The sequence below is a fragment of the Protobothrops mucrosquamatus genome, unplaced genomic scaffold, assembly GCF_001527695.2.
Source record: "Protobothrops mucrosquamatus isolate PMUCROS unplaced genomic scaffold, P.Mucros_1.0 scaffold3, whole genome shotgun sequence".
Classification (NCBI taxonomy): Eukaryota; Metazoa; Chordata; class Lepidosauria; order Squamata; family Viperidae; genus Protobothrops; species Protobothrops mucrosquamatus.
The window spans coordinates 662,033-684,672 of record NW_015386390.1 but is presented as its reverse complement, the minus strand read 5'-3'; the positions used below and the strand labels follow the sequence as shown (position 1 = coordinate 684,672).

Here is a 22,640-nt window from a genome sequence, read left to right as displayed (position 1 = left end):
AGAAAACCAAAATCATGGCATCTGGCCCTCTCAATTCCTGGCAAATAGATGGGGAAGAAATGGAGGTAGTGACAGATTTTATTTTCCTGGGCTCCAAGATCACCTCAGATGGGGACTGCAGCCAAGAAATTAAAAGACGCTTGCTCCTGGGGAGGAAAGCTATGGCAAATCTAGACAGCATACTAAAAAGCAGAGACATTACCCTGCCAACAAAAGTACGTATAGTCAAGGCCATGGTTTTCCCAGTTGCAATGTATGGCTGTGAAAGTTGGACCATAAGAAAGGCTGAGCGCCAAAGAATTGAGACTTTTGAACTATGGTGCTGGAGAAGACTCCTGCGAGTCCCTTGGACTGCAAGGCAATCAAACCAATCAATCCTAGAAGAGATCAACCCCGACTGCTCTTTAGAAGGCCAGATCCTGAAGTTGAAACTCAAATACTTTGGCCACCTAATGAGAAGGAAGGACTCACTGGAGAAGGGCCTAATGCTGGGAAAGATTGAGGGCAAGAGAAGAAGGGGACGACAGAGAATGAGGTGGCTGGATGGAGTCACTGAAGCAGTAGGCGTGAGCTTAAATGGACTCCAGAAGATGGTAGAGGACAGAAAGACCTGGAGGAACGTTGTCCATGGGGTCGCGATGGGTCGGACACGACTTCGCAATTAACAACAGCAACTGGCCTTCTATATAAAACTCTTTTAGATGTAGATTTTGGCAGCGGATCAGCTTTGTGCATTTTTTGTGGTTATCTGGCCAGCTTTCCCCCCTGGCCTGGTGAATCAAACAGGTGGCTTGCCTTTTAATATGAGGGTCCCTCAAGAGAGTTGGGCTTAACTTAAACCCAGACAGAGGCATGGGCCTTGACTCTCAAAAAGCCAGGGAAATTTGCTTATCCATTTTTGGCTTTGTAAATAGCAATCGCATTTAGGCTTATAAGCAGCCCCATAACGCTTTATGGCACTCTCTGGGCGGTTTATAGCGTAGAAGCATTATGTCAACGCTGCTAACATTGGATGTTCTTGCCTTGACAAAATATGAAGAGGTAGCCACTCTCTGTATAAGCTGTGTGGTATTTTCAGAGTTAAATTAGATAATGCTGGGAGGGGAGGAGAAAGAATGTGTGTGGGGATTAGTTAAGGTAAGAAACTGTGGGCTACAGAACAGAAGGGAAACTTTGCCCTTCAAACTAATTGGAGAACGTGATTTATGACTGCAAATTAGAGGAGGGGAATATGCTGGAATATTACGTGCTCAGGGGGAGGGGAATTCAGATCTTGGCACATTTTATTTTATTTATTTATTTATTCAATTTTTATCCCGCCCTTCTCCTTACGGACTCAGGGCGGCTGACAGCCTTATAAAACAAGTACAACAATAAATACCCAATTTAAAACCTGATTAAAAAGAAATATTTATTGCCCCCAACAATCTGGGTCCTCATTTTACTGACCTCAGAAGGATGGAGGGCTGAGTCCGGAATGGGACGACCCACAGCAGCCAGGTGGGCATGACTGGGTGGGCGCAGCCAGGTGGGCGTGGGTGGGTGTGGCCAGGTCAGCGCGGAGGAGTAGTTTCAGCCCGCTGGGGCGGATTATTCCATGCGGGTGACTCATCGTGGCTGGGCGGGCGGGGCTAGGTGGACGCAACCAGGTGGGTGTGGCCGGGTAGGTGCCGCCAGGTGGGCGCAGAACAAGCCGCCTCAGGCAACTGGATGTGGAGCCAACTCAGCGCCCCACCAGAAGAAAAAAAAAATCTCCTGGAGACGTGCCAACAAACGGGAAGTGGGAAAGCGGCAAAGTTTGAAAGGAAAGGGAAGGGAAGGTGAATTGTACTAGAACCGGCTGAGTCAAACTTGAAGCCCGTCAGGATCAAACTCCAAGCTGTATACAAGCCAGAGATGTGTCGGCTGGTGTGTGTGTGTGTGTATGCATTGTGAGAATTGAGCTCTTGGTGAACTGTTGTTTTTCTGTCTCTTCTGTAATCTAGCCTTGCACAATATTGGGCCTTATTGACTGGAGCTATACTCAAGCTATACTCAAACACAACTAGAAGAATTTGCCCCCGTTTTTCTGCCTTCTCCTATTAGCTGTAATCAATGGTGGGATTCAGACCGGTTCGCACCACTTCGGCAGAACCGGTAGCTAATTTTTTGTTGCCCAGGCCCAGAACGGACTTCCGGAAGCGGCATCCACACAGAGAACCGGTTGTTCACATATTTAAATCCCACCACTGGCTGTAATCCCTGTTTTTCTTCTTCCCAGTTAGCGCTAACCTTCCCAGGCTTTTCCCTGTTCTATATTCCTCTTTTTTTTGTGTGGTTGCTGCTACAAATGGAGAGTAAAATATAGTGAATCTGTGGCCCCTTTCTATAAACGGGGTGCCTACTTTTATAGGCCACAAATTTTAATTAGCAGTGATTAATTCAACTAATATTATTTAAATTGACACACTGTCAATTTTGGGGGAAGGCTGCCGCGTGTTCGTATATTATATACACACACCTACACACATATGTGCACAATATAAACATTGACTGATGTGATTGTGGTGGAATATGCAGGATTGGTATAAGTTGGAATTGACAATCCTATGTTGACACAGTCAGAAGCTGAGCACATGTGTATGTATGGCTGTGTGAACACAACAACACAACAACAACAAAACACACACATACACACTTTCTTTTGGCAGAATCACTTGTGGTCTCTATTTCTATCCAGTTATGGAATGCATCCTTTGTAAGAGGAGGGTCCTGATATTTTTAATAGTTTCATATTTACTGACTTTTAAAACACATTTTATTTATTTATTTATTTATTTATAATTTAATTTGTACCCCGCCCTTCTCCTCACCGGACTCAGGGCGGCTAACAGCCTTATAAAACCACAGTACAATAAATATCTTTAAAACTGGCTTTTAATTGCTGTTTTCTTTTTTGTTTACTTGTTTTTATTTATTAGTTACTTTAAGTTTAATGTGCTGAGTTTGAACTGGAATTTATTTTTACAGTGAACTGCAGAAGTCTTGGTGATCCACATATACTACTATTTAAAAACCATAAATAAGGCTTGTTTTTCTTTGAGGTAAAGATGGCAAGAATCATGTAAATACAATTTTAAAAAAAAATGTACTTCCCACATCTGTAAGTATGTGTACGCTAAAAAGGAAATTGAAGTCCTGGGAAATGTGGTAATACTAATTTGCAACCAGCTTCCTTTAGTTACAACAGGAATTGGGAAATACAGTCATGTTGAGGACAGGAAACATTGCAGTCCCTCTATTCAGAGTCAGATTGAAGCTTGTTTTCAAGTGTTTATTCAAAACCCTTTCATTGGTAGTGGCTGATGCTCACACAATACTTAGGCGAGAGTCTGTCAGGGAACCCAAACTTAAGTAAGCCCTCATTTTAAAAAAAAATATGTACCAAAGATTGTGACAATGCAGACTAACGAATGCTTTCTCTATACAGGTAATCCTTGATTTATGTCCACAACTGTGCCCAAAATTTCAATTGCTATGCAAGATACTTGTTAACTCAGATTTGCCCCATTTTATGATCTTTCTTTCCACAGTTACTAAGTGGATCACGGCAGTTGTTAAATTAATAACATGGTTGTTAAGTGAATCTGGCTTCCCCATTGACTTTCCTTGTCAAAAGGTCGCAAAAGGGGATCACATGACCCCGGGACACTGCAATTGGCATAAATATATGCCAGTTGCCAGTGTCCAAATTTTGATCACACGACCACAGTGATGCTGGAACGGTCGTAAGTGTGAAAAATGGCCATAAGTCACTTCTTTCAGTACCAGTGTAACTGTTAAGGTTCCGGCTGACGATCCCAACTGAGCAAGTACCATTGAGACAATCCAGTCTCTTAATGCAAAACTTCACCGGCTGATACGCTCCCACAGAGCGGGTCTCCTCAGGGTGCCGCCAACTAGACAGTGCCGGTTGGTGACCCCCAGGGGGAGAGCCTTCTCTGTTGGAGCCCCCACCCTCTGGAACGAGCTGCCCCCAGAGATCCGGTTGATTCCGGATCTCCCCTCCTTCCGCCGCGCCCTCAAGACATGGTTGTTTCAGCAGGCAGGACTGGCCTAGGGACATTTTAAATTGGTTTTTAATTAATTTTAAAATATGAATAGGCCTATTGAATATATCTTTTAATTGATTTTAAATTTTGTAGATTTGTATAGATTGTTCTGTTTTTTAATTGGCTGTAAGCCGCCCTGAGTCCACTAGGAGAAGGGCGGGATATAAATGCAATAAACCTTAACCAAACCTTAACCTTAACCTTACATCATTTCGGTACAGATGAAAGCAAAACCAGCTCTGATTATTTTCCGCGCAAACTATAATGCAAAACTTTATTGAGTACATCATTTCGGCACAGATGAAAGCAAAACCAGCTCTGATTATTTTCCGCGCTAACTATTAGAATTAAAGTATAGAATTCTTCCTCCCCTATTAGTGCAGGTCAAATGATCCAATCGAGTGTCAAATTATTGTTATGAGGAAGTGTCTCTCTGTGTTTGCAAACACCTGCTGAAACGTCCTTGGTTCACACGGGCTGACTTCTTGTTGTCTGGAGCTTGCATTCCATTTCCCCCTCTCCTCCTCCCTAGTGTGTTGGCAAGTTGAGAAGCAATAATGGTGGCAACGTCATACACGCGCTTCGAGCTTGACAGTAACTTTGAACGGTCACTAAATGAATCAGAGTAAGTTGAGGACTGCCTGTACATACAATGCAGGAATACGAAATCAGATTAGTGGCATCCTTGAATATATATATATACACATACATATTAAATTTTACCGACAAAGAATTAAGGGGAGACTAGTATAGCTATTTCGAGCTATTTAGCTCTCATCAGCTAGCCATACCCTTCTGAGATTCGAACCTGGGCCGATTGCATGTTAGGCACCTGTATTAACCTCTAGGCCACAGGCTCTCCTCGCTTTGTCAGCTGAACCAGGGAGGAGAGATTAAGTGTAACAGAGCACCTGGTCTACCCAAATATGGGACAGAGCAAACTACTGTTGCTTCTTGCCACATACATATATATAAGCGGTGTGGTGGTCTGGTAGTAAAGACTCTCACCTCCCACTCAGAAGGTTGAGAGTTCAATCCTAGGTAGTGGCAGATGTTTTTTTCCTGGGATGCAAAGAAAAAATATCTACTGTGAACTCCGCATGGTGTCAGGAAGGGCATCTGGCTAGTAAATGCTCAGTTCCATCCAGTTCCCCCCAACTTTACCCCGAATTAAAGGATTACAGGGTCATAAAAAGGGAGTTTTATACACGCACAGACACAGACACAGACACACACACACAGAGAGAGAGAGAGAGAAAGAGAGAGAGAGAAAGAGAGAGAGAGAGAGAGAGAGAGAGAGAGAGAGAGAGAGAGAGAGAGAGAGAGAGAGAGAGAGAGAAATATATACACATATATATTCCTGGTGATCTCAAATGTAGATTAAACCAGTAGTGCTCTACCTGTCCATTTGCATGTACAAGAGGAGAGCAGGGAATAATAGATACGTATAGTAATTTGGCTTGCCCCTTATTAAGAAAACCATTTATCTTCATTAGAAATTCATTCCTTGCCCTCTCCTGCTTATCACGATAGTTTTTTATTATGGTATGCTTCACTGCGGCATTGATGATACTTGTGTCACCGGCATGTCACTTAAAGCAGAGGAGCTGAATTACTGCAGTGCCCAGAAATTCCTATTTTCCTGCCAGATGGTGGGGATCTTGAAAATAAAAGTTCAACGTTTGAGATGTTGAGAAAGATAGAATCTGGAAATGCCTGCCTTGTGTTAGTTCAAATCTCTCTGGGGCCGGATGGATTGCGTTGTAGAGTACTAAAGGATCTTCATAATGCTTTTGCCAAAACGTTTATATATTATCGTTGATCAATCTTGGAGAATTGGCCAAGTGCCCTATGAAAAGGTGCAAATGTTATCACAATCTTTTGAATTTTCTCCGTCATCTCAGTCATCCAGGTCATGGTTGTCCCAAAGATGCTTTTTCAAGAGGCCACTGGACTTCCTTTGTTTTCTCTTGAAGACATTTCGCTTCTCATTCAAGAAGCTTCTTCAGTTTCTTCTTTCAGTTCTTCTCTGCAAAGAGTGCATTCCAGAACCGAAGAAGCTTCTTGGATGAGAAGCGAAACGTTTTCAAAGAAAAAAGAAGGAAGTCCAGTTGCTTCTTGAAAAAGCACCTTTGGGATTTCCCAATGATCCTTTTCCAAATTCCCAGTCTGACAATAATCCCTGGGAAGACACAAATGATCTGAAAGCAGCTTGAAAAGAATGGAGTAATTACCAGAAGACAGCATTATACTGACCAGAAAAAATACATAAACAAACAAATAATGGGATGAAATTTATCAAAACCAAATGCAGAGTTCTTCATTTATCAAATGCCCAAATGTAGAGTAGAAGATATTTGGTAACACCACTGGCAGAGTTGCTAATTACAAACTGAGTACCAGCCTGTAGCAATGACGTGGCTACAAAAATGGCAAATAACACTTTTAGACTGTATCAAACAAAATATCATTTCCAACCCTTGGAAAGTGCTAGCCCAGGTAGTCCTTGACTTACGGCCATTTGCTTAATGGCCATTTGAAGTTACAAGGGCACCGAAAAAAGTGACTTATGACTGCTCCTCATACTTACGACTGCCGTAGTGTCCCTGCAGTCACATGATCAGAGTTCAGATGTTTGGCATCCGGAGGGTATTTACGACGGTCGTAGAATCCCTGGATCATTGCTTTAATATTTCAAAAATTATTATATTTTTTTCAGTGCCCTCTGAGAATCCAGCATACTAGGAGTCCTTGATTTAGGACTACAATTGAGCCCCAAAAATTCTCTTTTTAAACGAGACATTTGTTAAGTGAGTTTTGCCCCATTTTACGACCTTTCTTGCTGCAATTGTTAAGTGAATCAGCGCAGTAAGGGGCAACTTTGTTAAGCGAATCTGGCTTCTCCATTGACTTTGCTTGTCGCAAAAAGTGATCACATGGACCCGGGACACTGCAACCGTCATAAATACGAGTCAGTTGCCAAGCATCTGAATTTTGATCACATGACCGTGAGGATGCTGCAGTGGTTGTTAAGTGTGAAAAATGGTCATAAGTCACCTTTTTTTCAACGCTGTTATAATTTTGAACCGTCACTAACTGAACTGTTGTAAATCGAGAACTAACTGTACAATATCTGAATCAGCAATGCAGTTTTTTTCCCCCCAAGTTCTGCACTTCAGCTTGCATCTTGTTACTGATATGGAAGCCCAGGGGCCATCCCCTGAACCTCAGCTGAGTCTTATGTTAACAAAGGTATTTTAAAAGAAAAAAGGAAGGCGGTCGTTTCCACCTTGCCTTGTGCTAGTGACTTTGAGGATTTAGTGCTGAGGAGGTTCGTGAGGTAAATTGGGGCACACCTTCATTCCGAATCACGGCAGTCATGATCCAGAGGAGTTCATTCAAGGCAAAACACAGCTGCAGTCTGCATAATACAGGGGTCTTCAAACTTGGCCCTTTTATGACTTGTGGACTTCAACTCCCAGAATTCCTCAGCCAGGCACGCTGGCTGAGGAATTCTGGGAGTTGAAGTCCACAAGTCATAAAAGGGCCACGTTTGAAGACCCCTGGCATAATAGAATCAAATACTTTATTTGGCCAAGTGTGATTAGACATACAAGGAATTTGTTTCTCAGTGTACATACAAAGCAACAGAGTAATCACCTTCAGCATAATACAAATAAGAAGGGTTTGTTTGTAAGGATGATAAGAAGGATAATAATAATACTACAGCCATGCAACATGGGTAAATATATGTAGACATTAGGTGTTCAGAATTAGGTGTTCAGCAGAGTAATGGCACAAGGAAAAAAAACCTGTCCCTGTATCTAGTTGTTTTGGCATGCAATGCCCTGTAGTGACATCCTGAGATGAGGATTTGAAACAGTTTTATGTCCAGGATATGAGGGTCTGTAGATATTTTCTCAGCCCTCCTTCTGACCCATGCAGTATACAGGTCTTCTATGGAAGGCAGGTTAAATATTAATCCATGATGCCTATGAATTTCTTTTTCAAATGAAGACACTCTGTAATAACCTGTACCTCGAGAGGTATCACACTTCACAACATCTTGCTAAAGTAATTCCTCGTAACTGAATCCTTGTTGCCTTGAAAACCCCGTAATATATATTTGTCAAAAATATTTCTCCCATTTTTACCCCAAACAGATACTGAAGCAATCATGCACGGAAATTTTAAATCTGGAACCCTCAAGCGTTTGTGTAGGAGGTGAGTGTGCGACTGGAAAACAATGCGAAAATATTGACAATCCTGCTGTTACATCCTTGGGCAAAATGTGTAACTGTACTTCCATATGCTGAGTAGGAAGATGTGAATAAAAGGATCTTTCCTTTCCTTGCTCCAGTTTGCCAAAGCCTGTGTTACAGATTTAAACTCTTACAGTTTCCTCTCCTTGGAAGTTGTAGATTTAAAATGAAGGCATATTTTGAGTATTGTATTGCGTATGTGATGGGACACTAACCGTGGGAGATTTGTTAGGTTTTCAACACCTAGAATCTTCTGAATTATAGGCTCAGGAATTCTGGGAGTTGAAGTCCACGAGTCATAAAAGAGCCACGGTTGCCTACCCCTGGACTAGGTCATCTCCAAAATAATTTTGTGAAATAGAGTATCTTTCTCCAGTGGGGGCACAATCTTCATCCATGGTTTTCTCAACCTTGGCTATTTGAACATGGGTGGACTTCAACTCCCAGAATTCCCCAGCATAGCATATTTGGCTGGGGAATTCTGGGAGTTGAAGTCCACCCATCTTCAAGTTGCTAAGGTTGAGAAACGCTGAAAATACTTTCACAATTCTCAGCATTTCCAGCCAGCCTGACCTTTGCTGAGAATACTGGGAGTTGAAGTCCACACAACTGGGGAGCACACCAAGGTGGCAAAGGCAGAACCAACATCTACAAGTAGTCCTTAACTTGTGACCATAATGGTGCCTGCCCATATTCGTAAGTCATGATGGTCGTAAAGCAGGTCATCATATACCAAACCCATTTTTATGACCATTATTTGTTACGGGTGTTAACCCTGCAGTCATAAACAAGCCCATTTTGCTGTGGGCTGTTTTTGCTGAAAACAGGAATTAAATGCCAGCATTGTACAAAAATGTCATATAATGTGGTCATGTGACCGTGGGATTCTGCAAGTAGCTGTAAATGCAGTCCACTTGCTGAGCACTCAACATGCGGTCACATGACTTTGGAGAGACGGCCGTTGGTTCTTTGGAAATGGATTGGTGGTCCTTGACTTACAGCCATTCATTTAGTGACCGTTCACTGAAAAAAGTGACTTATGACCGGTTTTTATACTTGCAACTGTTACAGCATTCAGACACTTGGCAACTGGCATGTATTTATGACGGTTGCAGTGTCCCAGGGTCATGTGATCACCTTTTGTAACTCTCTGACAAGCAAAGTCAATGGGGAACCAGATTCACTTAGCAACCATATTCCTAACTTAACAACTGCAGTGATTCACTTAACAATTATGGCAAGAAAGGTCATAAAATGGGGCAAAACTCCCTTAACTGTCCCGCATAGCAACATAAACGTTGGGCTCAATTGTGGTCGTAAGTCAAGGACTACCTGTACCTTTGGAGGAATTTGCTGTAACTGGTCGCTAAGCGACTCCTCATTAGTCGAGGACTAGCTGTAAGGACTTCCCGTTGTCATTCAGTAAACTTTCTGCCTCAGCTAGCATTTCCCATTGAATTAGCTGCCATTAAATGTGGTGGGTTCTGTGAAATGTGGAGAGATTTCAGCTCATGAGGAGCAGTTTCTTGTCTCAGCCGTGTATGAAGTGGGATGAACAAGAGAGGAGCTGAAATCTGGGCCTTTCATTAGATCAGGGGTCTTCAAACTTGGCCCTTTTATGACTTGTGGAATTCAACTCCCAGAATTCCTCAGCCAGCGTGCCTGGCTGAGGAATTCTGGGAATTGAAGTCCACAAGTCATTAAAGGGCCAAGTTTGAAGAGTCCTGCATTAGGTGAATTAATACTGACAGTATACAAAAATATGTGCTTTTCCAACTTTTCAATTACCAGAAGAATGCTGGTTAATTTGCAGGAGAAATTTAGTTTTTGAAATATACTGGAGTCCGTTTAAAATGTTTGCCTCCCTTTAAACATTTTGAAAATATTTCAAAAATAGAAACATAGAAAACTAATAACAGAAAAATGCCTAATAATCCATTGAGTGTGCCCTTTGAGTTTTTTTGTTTTTTGTTTTCCTTTTAATTAATTTATTTTTAATTATTATTTTTACATTTTATTTTTATCTTAAAAACTAACCCTTTTGACTAAGAGAATTCAATTTGGCTCCTCAGCGAAACAGCTTTTATTCACCATGACACTGCTAGAAATTATTATCGTTCCTTTTGCGGATATTTAGTGATATTTCCTGACCAAAACTTGAAATATGAGGATTATTGCAGAGAAAGAAATGAAAGGGCTGGAACAGCTGTTTCTAATTTATGAACCCATTTCATAAGTTCTCAATTAGACTGGCTGTGGATGATGGAGTGAGTGACTGAACTGACATGTTCCATTTCCTCTTGTGTATTCTTGAGCCAGGTTCTTTGTAAAATTTGTTCTAATTCATAAAAGTCTTCGTGCTTGAGAGCATGCATTTTCTTCTTCTTCCCCCAATTCCTTGTTCCATGTTTAAAGTCAAGTCAAATCAATGTTTATTACATTTATTAAAGACCAGAGCAAATTAAAAACACTCAAGGAATATCCAGTTAAAAATTCTAGAATAAAATGATAAATAACAAATAAAATCTATATTAAAACCATAATTTGCCACCCAATCTGTTGCACATGAACAAAACACAACATGGCCTAACTGTAATATAATATCAATCCTTAAACTCTAAAGGCCTACAGCAGGGATCTTCAAACTCAGCCCTTTTATGACGCTGGCTGAGGAATTCTGGGAGTTGAAGTCCATTAGTCATAAAAGGGCCGAGTTTGAAGACCCCTGGCCTACAGTCATTAGATACTACAGTCATTAGAGTGATAATGTGAAAAGTGTTGCTGCATTAGTTGTGTAAAATAGCTGTGATGGATTAATAGCCTGATTCTGACAAATCCCCAGTGCTGCTATGCAGAATCCCATGTTTAAAGTGAAAACCACTGTGGAAAGTGGAAATGTAAAAAAGTACATGGAACATATTATTATTTATGGTAGACATGCCCAGTTGCGAAAAAATACTGAACTAAAATAAGAAAATGGATCGAAGAAATAATAGACCAACCCATAGACTGGAAACCAGAGATCTTTTTGCTGGGTATTTTAAACAGAAAATATAGTAAAGAAATAAGGTACTTAATTCTACATATAAAAACGGCAGCAAGAATAGCATACGCACAGTTCTGGAAAAATGAGAATATACCATCAGAGCAAGAAGTGATAAGAAAAATCCTGGACTGTGCTGAGATGGACAAATTAACAAAAGAGATAAAAGAAAAGGAAGACACAGAGTACTATCTAATATGGAACAAGTGGTATGACTGGTTGGAGACTAGAAATAATAGAGGAGAATAAATGTGGAAAGGTCAAAAGTGGAAAATGTGTGTATAATAAAAACAACGGGACAACAAGGACAAATATTCTAAAGAAGAATAAGGGGGGGAAATGTAAATAATAGAAAATTACCGTTACGAAATTGCTATATAAAAAAAGGGAGGAGTATACACTGTGTGTGTATGTGTGTTATAATAATAATAATAATAATAATAATAATAATAATAATAATAATAATAATAATAATAATAATAATAATAATTTAATTTGTACCCCGCCCTTCTCCTCACTGGACTCAGGGCGGCTAACAGCCTTATAAAACCACATGTTTTGTTTTGTTTTGTTTTGTTGGTTTAAAAAATAAAAAATTATTTAAAAAAAAAAAGTGAAAACCACTGCAGTCCAGCAAGAGTTAGGATTATAGTCCGTCTGTGAGGAGTTGGGCGGTTTCAGAATTTGATAAATAAATAAAACGCAGATAGTCCTTGACTTATAAGCATTTGTTTAGTGATAGAAGTTACAAGGACACTAAAAAAAAGTGAATCATGACCCTTTTTCACACTTACATCCCCCATGGTCATGTGATTAAAATTCAGTCACTGGCTCATATTTATGACAGTTGCCGTGTCCCGGGATCACGTGATCCCCTTTTGCGACCTTCTGACAAGCAAAGTCAGTGGGGACGCCAGACTCATTTAACAACCTTGTTACTAACTTAACGATTGCAGTGATTCACTTAACAACTGTGGCAAGAAATATAGTAAAATAGGGCAAGCTCACTTAACAACTGCCTTGCTTAGCAACAAAATGGTTGGGCTCCGTGGTGGTCATAAGTTGAGGACCACCTGTAAATAAATGGCTATCATGTTCTCCTCCTTTGAGCCTGTTCTTGGCATCTTTCATTTGGATGAGTAGGAGGAGTAAAAAAAATTGGGAGATGCACAGAACACCTAAATTTAAATTTTGGATATGTTAGCATTTCATTAGTAGCTAGATGGAGAATGTAAACAGACAACTGCCACTCTTAAAGGTGTGTAGGAAATAAAGAACACTTTAGTACTACAAGGTAAAGAAGAGGTTACTCTGATTTAAATTCAGAGGAGTTTAGGAATCAGCCTTTAACTGTCAGAGACTACAGCTGTAAATTATACTGTTTATGACTTACAGTAAATATTTAGTCTTTATGGAAAATTTCTTTTAAGTTGTGCAATGCCGACTTGAAGCCTGGCAGGAGAATATTTTCAGAGGCAGCATATTTTACCTCACGGGTGAACTAACATTTTTAGGCCAAAGTCTGTTACAGAGGTTCAAAGTTACAACGGCTGGAAAAACAACAACTAAAAAACATTTTTCACACCTATGACCCTTGCAGTATCCCCATGGTCATGTGATCAAAATTTAGACATTTGGCAACTGGCATGTATTTATGATAGTTGCAGAGTCCTGGGATCATGTGATCACCTGGCAAGCAAAGTCAGTGGTGAAACCAGATTCACTTAACAATTTACTAACTTAACAACTCCAGTGATTCATTTAACAATTGTGGCAAGAAAAGTCATAAAATGGGGCAGAACTCACTTAGCAACTGTCTTGCTTAGCAAAATAAATTTTGGGTTCAATTGTGGTTTTGAGCTGAGGATTACTTATGTTTATGTTTTTGGGGCCGAGCCCAAAAAAGCTCCTGCTTTAATTTGCTTTAAATTAAAATTAATCCATATGATTATTCCCTTATATTTAATAATGATCTCCTATTGTGTTAATAATTTACCCTTTCCATCATATTAAAATCTATAATGTAATGACAACTACTGGATGGATTGTAAAGGGCTGCAGATAGCATCTCTCTCCTTTTTTTTTACAATTTAAACAAAGAGAGACATTAAGAAGATGATGGTTTGGATAAACACATCTGCGATCCTAATTACACCCTCTCAAAATTCACGGGGAAATTTGGTGAAAAGAATTGTCACTGGGGATATATATCAACTGACCTCCCACTCTCTCCCTCCTTCTCCAGCTGCTGTGCAAGAATTTATTGATGTGTTCTGCTTTCTTTCTAAAACCATAGGCGTTAAATATAAACACTATCAAGCACTGAGTATAAAATATTAAGAGTTTATCTTGTTCTCAAAAGTCAGTGAGGAAACTTAGCATGGATCTACTTGCTGATAACTTGTTGGTTCTGCTTTTCAGAGGAGTTTCAAGTAGTTCTAAGTGGAACAGGATTCACGTTGGGTAGGACATCAGAGAGTGTCGTCTGCACTTACATGCTAAATGGATCAACCATAAGTAAGTATCCCTGCAGCACAGAGCATTTGAGTCATCAGATTACAGATAGTCCTTAACTTACAACCGTTCATTTAGTGACTGTGTGAAACTTTGGCAGCGACCTGTCTCTGTGTTTCAACTTGCTTTTAGATAAAGGGGGTGGGAGGTGTTACTTTCAAGTGGGTAGATGGAGAAACGAAGCTTCTTCGATTCAGCTGCAGACCGTGGGAGCCTGAAGCCTTGTCAAGGACACCAGAACAGGTGTGGATTTGAAGGGGACACGGTTCCCATACCAAAGTGGACTTGTTGATATGGATTACGTAAGACGTTGGGGGTTTGGCTGGGAAAACTATTGTTTAAGTCTGTGAACTGGTGTGGGAACCTCAGAGTTAGTTTTGGTTCGACCTAACCACACAGTGTATTCAATAAACCTTAAGATTTCGGAAATGGAATGAATCTGGAGTTTTATTTGGATTCTCGAGCTGGATGTTGGCAGTGACTGTTTGAAGTTACAACGGCACTGAAAAAAGTGACTTGTGACCATTTGTCACATTTACGACCATTGCAGCATCCCTGTGGTCATGTGATCAGCATCCAGACACTTGGCAACTGGTTCATATTTATGACGGTTGCAATATCCTGGAGTCATGTAGTCCCCTTTTGCAACCTTCTGATGAGCAAAGTCAGTGGGGAGGCCAGTTTCACTTAACAAATGTCCTGCCAACTTAACAACTGCAGTGATTCACTTAGCAACTGTGGCAAGCAAGGTTGTAAAAATGGGGCAAAACTCACTTAGCAACTGTCTTGCTTAGCAACCAAAAATTGGGCTCAATTGTGGTCGTAAGCTGAGGGCTACCTGTATAAATTCTTGAACTCTCTGCTGTGTCTTTCAAGCTGGCCGAGAACATTGGAAGTGTGAGAATTTGGGTAAAACGGAAACAAGGAGATCATAATATTGGAGGCAGTGGTGGGATTCAGCCGGTTCGCACCACTTTGGCAGAACCGGTAGCTAATTTTTTGTTGCCCAGGCCCAGAATGGATTTCCGGAAGCGGCATCCAGACAGAGAACCGGTTGTTCACATATTTGAGTCCCACCACTGATTGGAGGCATAAAAGTGTGTATGAAAAGGGAGACAGGGAGATCATAACTGTCTCCCTTTCATACAAATGATCATGCTTACCCATGTCCGTAGCGATCTCTGGGGGCCTAAGATTGAATCAAGGAAAAGGAATATGTATTAAGGCAACACTTGACTTATTAACCACTTCCGATTTGTAATGGTATGCAGGGATGGTCTTGGGCAGGGGTAGGTAACTGTGGCTCTTTTATGACTCGTGGACTTCAACTCCCAAAATTCCTGAGCCAGCATGGCTCAGCTTGGAAACTCTCCCTTTCCCCTCAGCGTGGCTGGCTCAGGAATTCTGGGAGTTGAAGTCCACGAGTCATAAAAGAGCCACGGTTGCCTATCCCTGCTCTTGGGAGACAGGGGGAAGCATCCCTGCTTCAGACAGGAAGGCGGTGCAGAGAGTGGTGAGGATGGCAGAAAAGATGGTTGGCACTTCCCTCCCTTCCATCCAGGACATAAGCATATAAGCGTTGCTTGAGCAGGGTCTGCAGGATTGTCTGGGACAGTACACCCCCTCTTCACGACCTGTTTTCCTTGTTACCTTCTGGGAGAAGGCGGCTTCATGGTATCTGAAGCAGAACATCCAGATTCAGTCATAGTTTCGTTCCATACAGTATTAACCATGTGAACTCTCAAGCTTCCTCCTTCTGTTATGTATTCAAGATGTACAGTGATTAATATTTATATGTTTTATATATATGTAAGGATGTAGGTTTATGCATATGTTGTATATAGCATGTTTAAATGTGTGTTATATATGTGTACACTTTGAGAGCAAGCACCTAAATCTCATTTTTAATGTGTGCCAGTGTGCCCACAGTAAAAAAAATGACAATAAAGGTTAACTGTCTACAAAAGTCGCAGACTAGACAGCAGCCTGATAAACCAAATCTGAGGAGTGGAGGGTGGAGAAAGCATGTTGGAAAGGACCCTTCCTAGTTTTCAGGAGAATAAACGTAAGGAAGGAGACCCTACAATAACCCTGCAATAAAGGTAGTGTTAATATAGGCAGTCCTCGACTTATGACCACAATTGAGAAGGTTGCAAAAGGAGATCACATGACCCCGGGACACTGCAACCGTCATAAATATGAATCAGTTGCCAAGCATCCAAATTCTGATCACCTGACCACGGGGATGCTGCAGTGATTGTAAATGTGAAAAAATGGTCATAAGTCACTTTTTTTTCAGTGACGCTGTAACTTTGAATGGTCACCAAATGAACAATTGTAAGTTGAGGACTACCTGGAAGGAAGGAAGGCGTCAAGCAGGGACTTAGCTTGGAGTCCTTGCGCAGCCACAAGAGGCAAAAGGTGACTTCCCTAAAATCTACGTAACCTTATCTGGTTGTTCTTGCGGGAAGAATACCACAATAATAGAATAACAAAATAACGGAGTATGACGGGACCTTGGAGGTCTTCTAGTCCAACCCCCTGCCCAAACAGGAAATCCTATACCAATGATGGCAAACCTTTTAGAGACCGAGCGCCCAAACTGCAACCCAAAACTCACTTATGTATCATCGGGTGCCGGGTGGGCGTGGCCCATTGGGTGGGTGTGGCCTATTGGATGGGCATGGCTGTGGTGGTAACGGCAGACTGGGAAAAAAGTTCAATCAATAATTCCAACTTTGCGAGATCTTTTTTTTTCCCTGCGAGAAGTTGAAATTGATTGATTGATTGAACCTTTTTTTTTTTGCACAGGGCGGCGGAGGCCTAAAGCGAAAAGGTTTTATAAAACCCAGCTGAAGGCCTAGGACTGGGGCGACGGCGCACGTGCCCACAGAGAGGGCTCTGCGTGCCGCCTCTGGCACCCGTGCCATAGGTTCGCCACCACGGTCCTATACCGTTTCAGACAAATGGTTGTTCAATCTTTTCTTAAAAACCTCCAGTGTTGGAGCACCCACAACTTCCGGAGGCAAGTCATTACACTGATTAATTAGTCCATCCAGTCTGGGAAGATTCCTATAACATGGTAGAAATCAGTAAAGTTGCTATCAGAAGCTATATTCAGGCTGGTTGCTTGCTCCTGAAAATTGCTGGTTCACTGATGGATTCTCTCATCTTTATGGATCAGAAGGCATTCTCCGATTATAGAGCGTATGGTGTTTTGATCTTTTGTTTGTTTGTTTTTTAGATGTAAAACCCGAAAAAGTGGAAACTAATTTCATGCTCTGTCCAGCACCCGTTCTTCATGAAGTTGGACAGTAAGTACTTTATCCCATTGAGGCATAAGGTGGGGTGAGGGGGAGGAGCTTATTTCACAGATGGACAGGTAGTCCTCGACTTACAGCCATTTGTTTAGCGATCATTCCACGTTATGACGACACTGGAACAATGGACTTACGAGCAGTTCTTGCACCTAACAACCGTCGTAGTATCCCCATAGTCATGTGATCAAAATTTGGGTATTTGGCAACTGGCATGTATTTACGACAGTTGCAATATTTCAGGTCATGTGATTGCCAATTGTGGCCTTCCCAGCTGGCTTCTGACAAGCAAAGATAATGGGAAAAGCTGGCTTTGCTTACCAACCTACTGATCCAGTTAACAACTGCAGTAACTCGCTTAACAACTGTGGCAAAACAGGCATAAAATCAATCAATCAATCAGAATGGGGCTGGAAGGGACTTTGAAGGTCTTCTAGTCCAACCCCCTGCTCAAACAGGAGATCCTATACCATTTCAGACAAGTGGCTGTCCAGTCTTTTCCTAAAAACCTCCAGTGATGAAGCACCCACAACTTCTGGAGGCAAAACTGTTTCACTGGTTAATTGTTCTCACTGTTAGGAAGTTTCTTCTTAATTCCAGGTTGCTTCTCTCTTTGGTCAGTTTCCAAACATTGTTTCTTGTCCTGCCCTCTGGTGCTTTGGGGAACAGGTTGACCCCCTCCTCTTTGTTGCAACCTCTCACATCCTGGAATATTGCTATCATGTCCCCACTAGTCCTTCTTTTCTCTAGACCAGGGGTGAGGAACCTTGGCTCTTTTATGACTCGTGGACTTCAACTCCCAGAATTCCTGAGCCAGCCATGCTGAGGGGAAAGGGAGAGTTTCCAAGCTAAGCCATGCTGGCTCAGGAATTCTGGGAGTTGAAGTCCACGAGTCATAAAAGAGCCAAGGTTGCCTACCCCTGCTCTAGACTAGCCAAATCCAAATTCTGCAGCCGTTCTTCATATGTTTCTGTCTCCAGGCCTTTAATCATCTTAGTTGCTCCTCTTTGCACTTTTTCCAAAGTCTCAACAACTTTTTTGTAATGTGGTGACCAAAAATGCATGCTGTATTCCAGGCTTGGCCTTACTAAGGCTTTATTACATTTTTAAATGATACGGTTTTATCAAATTTTAAATCAGCTTAACTCAATTAACAACCACTGTTTAGGAATGGAAATTCTCATCCCAATTGCTAGTTGTAAGTTGAGGGTTAGTTGTACTCTCTGGGCCAAATAGAAGAAATGAATATGAAATTATTTTTTTTTTATTCTGATCTATCTATTCTTTCATGGAATGCTGGTCTGAACTCGCAAAGTATGTTCTCTGGAATGGAAATGTTAGTGTGATCTGGGATTATTATGGTTTGTTGTTAGAAGTGTGCAAAATGTTTGGAATCTAGAAACAAGTGTCAAAAATGGACTGACTATACAGGTTTCCATCCTATTGGAGGGTAGTTTTTGAAAGTGGATGGAGCTTGTAGATGGAGCTTATGGAGATTCTGAGTCATCCAGGTCCTGATTGTCCCAAAGATGCTTTTTCAAGAGGTAGCTGGACTTCTTTGGCCTTTCCTTGAAGATGTTTCACTTCTCATCCAAGAAGCTTCTTCAGTTCTGACTGAATAGTGGGGAACGGTAGGATTCAGTCAGAACTGAAGAAGCTCCTTGGATGAGAAGCGAAATGTCTTCAAGGAAAAATAAAGAAAGACCCCAGTTGCCTTTTGAAAAAAACACCTTTGGGACAAGCTCCAAACACTTCTTAGAAGTCTGGAATACTTCTTGTGACATCAGAACAGTCCCTTTCAAGCTCTACATTTTCAGAATTGAACTGTTCTGCATTATTTCTACTTTTTCCCTCACATTTCTGCATCAGTTGCGATGGGATTGTTCCGTTGCTTGTGATACAGAGGGACAACTGAATCATCTTTATTTCCATGATGACTTGTGGGAAAACTAGAAGTGTTAGAAGACATTACCAAAGACAAACCCCTGCTGTGAAATCCTGCAGTACTTGTGATGGATAAGATATTCATTCTTCCATTTACTGTACAAATAGTCCTCATCTTACAACAGTTCACTCAGTGACCATTCAGAGTTACAACGGCACTGAAAAAAGTGACTTAGGACCGTTTTTCACACTTACGACTGTTGCAGCATCCCTGGGATCATGTGATCAAAATTCAGACATTTGGCAACTGACTCATATTTATGACAGTTGCAGTATCCCTGGGTCACGTGATCCCTTTTGCGACCTTCTGACAAGCAAAGTCAACGGGAAAACAAAATTCACTTAATAACCGTGTTACTGACTTAACAACTGCATTGATTCACTTAACAACTGCGGCAAGAAAGGTCATAAAATGGGGCAAAACTCACTTATCACATGTCTCACTGAGCAACAGACATTTGGGGCTCACTTGTGGTTGTAAGTCAAAGACGATTTATATTATCGAATATCACCAGGTCCATGTAAGCATAATCAGAGAATTAAAATTGTAGGTGCTTTGGCCTGGAAATGTACCACTAAATTCAGAAAGACCACAAGTGGAAGATAGGGTGGTAGTAAATCAAAGTTTACATCTCAGAATGGGATGGAGTCACTAGTTCACAACCAGCCTGAATTAAGTATTTTGATGAAGTTGTCTGTGGAAATCAGATATACCCTAGAGCAGGGGTCCTCAACCGTGGCAACTTTAAGACTTCAATTTCCAGAATTCCTCAGCCAGCTTTGAGAGGTCCTCAACCGTGGCAACTTTAAGACTTGTGGACTTCAATTCCCAGAGTTCCTCAGCCAGCTTTGAGAGGTCCTCAACCGTGGCAACTTTAAGACTTGTGGACTTTAACTCCCAGAAGTCCTCAGCCAGCTTTGAGGGGTCTTCAACCTTGGCAACTTTAAGACTTGTGGACTTTAACTCCCAGAATTCCTCAGCCAGCTTTGAGGGGTCCTCAACCTTGGCAACTTTAAGACTTGTGGACTTTAACTCCCAGAAGTCCTCAGCCAGCTTTGAGGGGTCTTCAACCGTGGCAACTTTAAGACTTGTGGACTTCAACTCCCAGAATTCCTCAGCCAGCTTCGAGGGGTCCTCAATCTTGGCAACTTTAAGACTTGTGTACTTCAATACCCAGAATTCCTCAGCTAGCTTTGAGGGGTCCTCAACCTTCACAACTTTAAGACTTGTGGACTTCAGTTGGGGACCTCTAGAGGAGAGGTCCCCAACCTTTTGGGCACCAGGGACCAGTTCTGTGGAGAGAGGTTTTTCCGCGGACAAAAGGGGCGCGGTTTTGTGTGCTGCCTGCATCCCGCGGATGGGGCTTTGCTTGTTTGTGCGGACTGGTTGCTGGCATGCCGCGTGCCATACGGTCCATGGCCCGGGAGTTGGGGACCCCTGCCCTAGAGGTTTCCCTTCTGGTAGTGTATATACGGAGGGAACATTTTTTTCCTACTTCAAGAAAAAAATGATTAAAAGAGATGGGCATTTGGAATGGGTGACTTTTTTTGGAGGATATTAGAGTTGTTAGCATGTAGCTAGACATTTGCATAGCATACTTAGTAATCTGATTCTGTAAGCTTTGAGCTCAGGGCAGTCAGGAGCAGTTGGGAAGATAATTTTATGACTTGTTTAAAGAGTTTGGTGGGAAGCCTCCAATTGTAAAGTAACTAATACTAGCCCAACAGGCTAAATGAGAAGGAGAAAAGCTTCATGTTTGGGTAGTGCCATTTTTTTTTTTGGCAAGTACGGGTAGGGAGTTAGAGTTAGAATAGTAACCCTTAACTAGCATGTTGAGTAGAAAATTCTAGGCCAACATAATGCATATTTTAATGTGCTGAGGATAAAGTCCAAGTTGAAAGCACAGAAGCATTGCTCAATTTCTCTCCCCCCCCTTTTAGAGTCTGAAATGGTACATCCGAACATCATGTTGAGCTCATCTGTTTTAGCTGCAAAGTGATCACTACAGTGCAACCTGCCAAATGAGCACAAAATGTGCTGAATTTTTATTGCATGTCTTTCCAACCTTGGTGCAAACGAGGAGAACATGTTGTATTTTTATTGTGTTGGGCTACAGTTGTCGTTTTATTGTGTTGGGCTACAATGCTCAGGCTGGACAGGGTCGCTGCAGTCAGTGCACTAAATTATAACGGTGGGGCCAGACAAGCACTAAATAGACCTGAAGCTCTTTTTTTTTTTTTTTTTGTATAGTCCATATTACAGATCTTTGGGCCAGACATGCACAGATATTACATAATAAGGTGGACTTGCAAAAAAGAATTTCAGCTCATTGGATGGACATATAAAGTCGTGGCTTTGGAGAGACTTAAAAAAAAAAATACAATGGGAAATTTGGCCTAGCTTGCTTGTAACCAAATACAGAGTTGACATCCTTGAAAGCAAATGTAGGTATTTGAACTTCTGACTTTTCTATTGGCATAATTTGTGCTGTTGTTGGACACCGCGCAAAGCCTCTCTTCAAGTGGAGCGAGCTTTAGATGCTCACTCACTAGCAGTTTGCAAACTGCTTCTCTCCCTCCCTTCTCCAGTGGGGTTTGAATGTGGAGTAGATTAAGTTAAAACGATGCGGAAGTTATAGCCGTGTCTGCTGCTAATAAACGCAAATATGCTGGCAGACAAGGAGGGTAGACTAGCTAAAATAAATCGGCACCGTTGGCAAATTGCTGGACTGGGTTGCCCTACTGACCAATCAAACACCTCTGTTGCCAGTTCCAGTTAGAGGGAGGAGATTATCCATTATCCTTTGGCCCCCCCCAACAAACAGCCCCCTGCCTTTTGCCTCCTTGACAAAGCTGAATTTATCAAAGGTTGGAAAAAGAATGACAGCATCTGTCAGCAGACAGAGCAATGGTAAATTAGGAGTTAGAATAAACATTAGCATCCTGAGGCTTGCTTGCAGCGCACACATTAAGCTAACACATTTTATTCTGAATTTACATAAGTTTAAGCTCACTCTTTTCTTTTATGGGTTCCCTTTCTGCAGAGAAGGGAAAGCTGGCACATAGGGTATCAAAACTGGCACACAGATCCTGGGGGGGGAATTCGTTTAGCTTTCTTTTGACTTCTGAGGTTTTAGTAGTTGTGGGTTTAGGTTTTTGAAGATTCGTGCCTGGTCTATTCCCATAGACTTAGCATTGAAAAATACTTCCACCTCTTGTTTGGCCAATGGATTGAAAAGACCTTTGGGAATTTTGGTTGGCAGCCTGTACTTTATTTATTTATTTATTTATTTATTTATTAAATTTATATACCGCCCTATCTCCCTTGCGGGACTCAGGGCGGTGAACAGGCGATACTAAAAACCACGAATAAATAAATAGTTTCTGTTTTAAAATCGAATTGAATAATAGGCCTGTTCTAAAAACACACCCATACAAAACCCCCCACTGAAACACAATCCAAACTACG

General features: G+C 41.5%; 1 protein-coding gene across 1 annotated transcript in view; it reads left to right on the top strand.

Annotated features, from left to right (window-relative positions):
• ANTXR2 (ANTXR cell adhesion molecule 2) overlaps positions 1-22,640 on the top strand; it is a 158,646-nt gene that overhangs the window by 40,810 nt on the left and 95,196 nt on the right. The window contains exons 8-10 of the mRNA XM_015832362.1: positions 8,255-8,315; positions 13,818-13,913; positions 17,155-17,224. Of these exons, the coding sequence (XP_015687848.1) occupies positions 8,255-8,315; positions 13,818-13,913; positions 17,155-17,224 (227 nt within the window). The remainder of the gene's footprint in view (positions 1-8,254; positions 8,316-13,817; positions 13,914-17,154; positions 17,225-22,640) is intronic.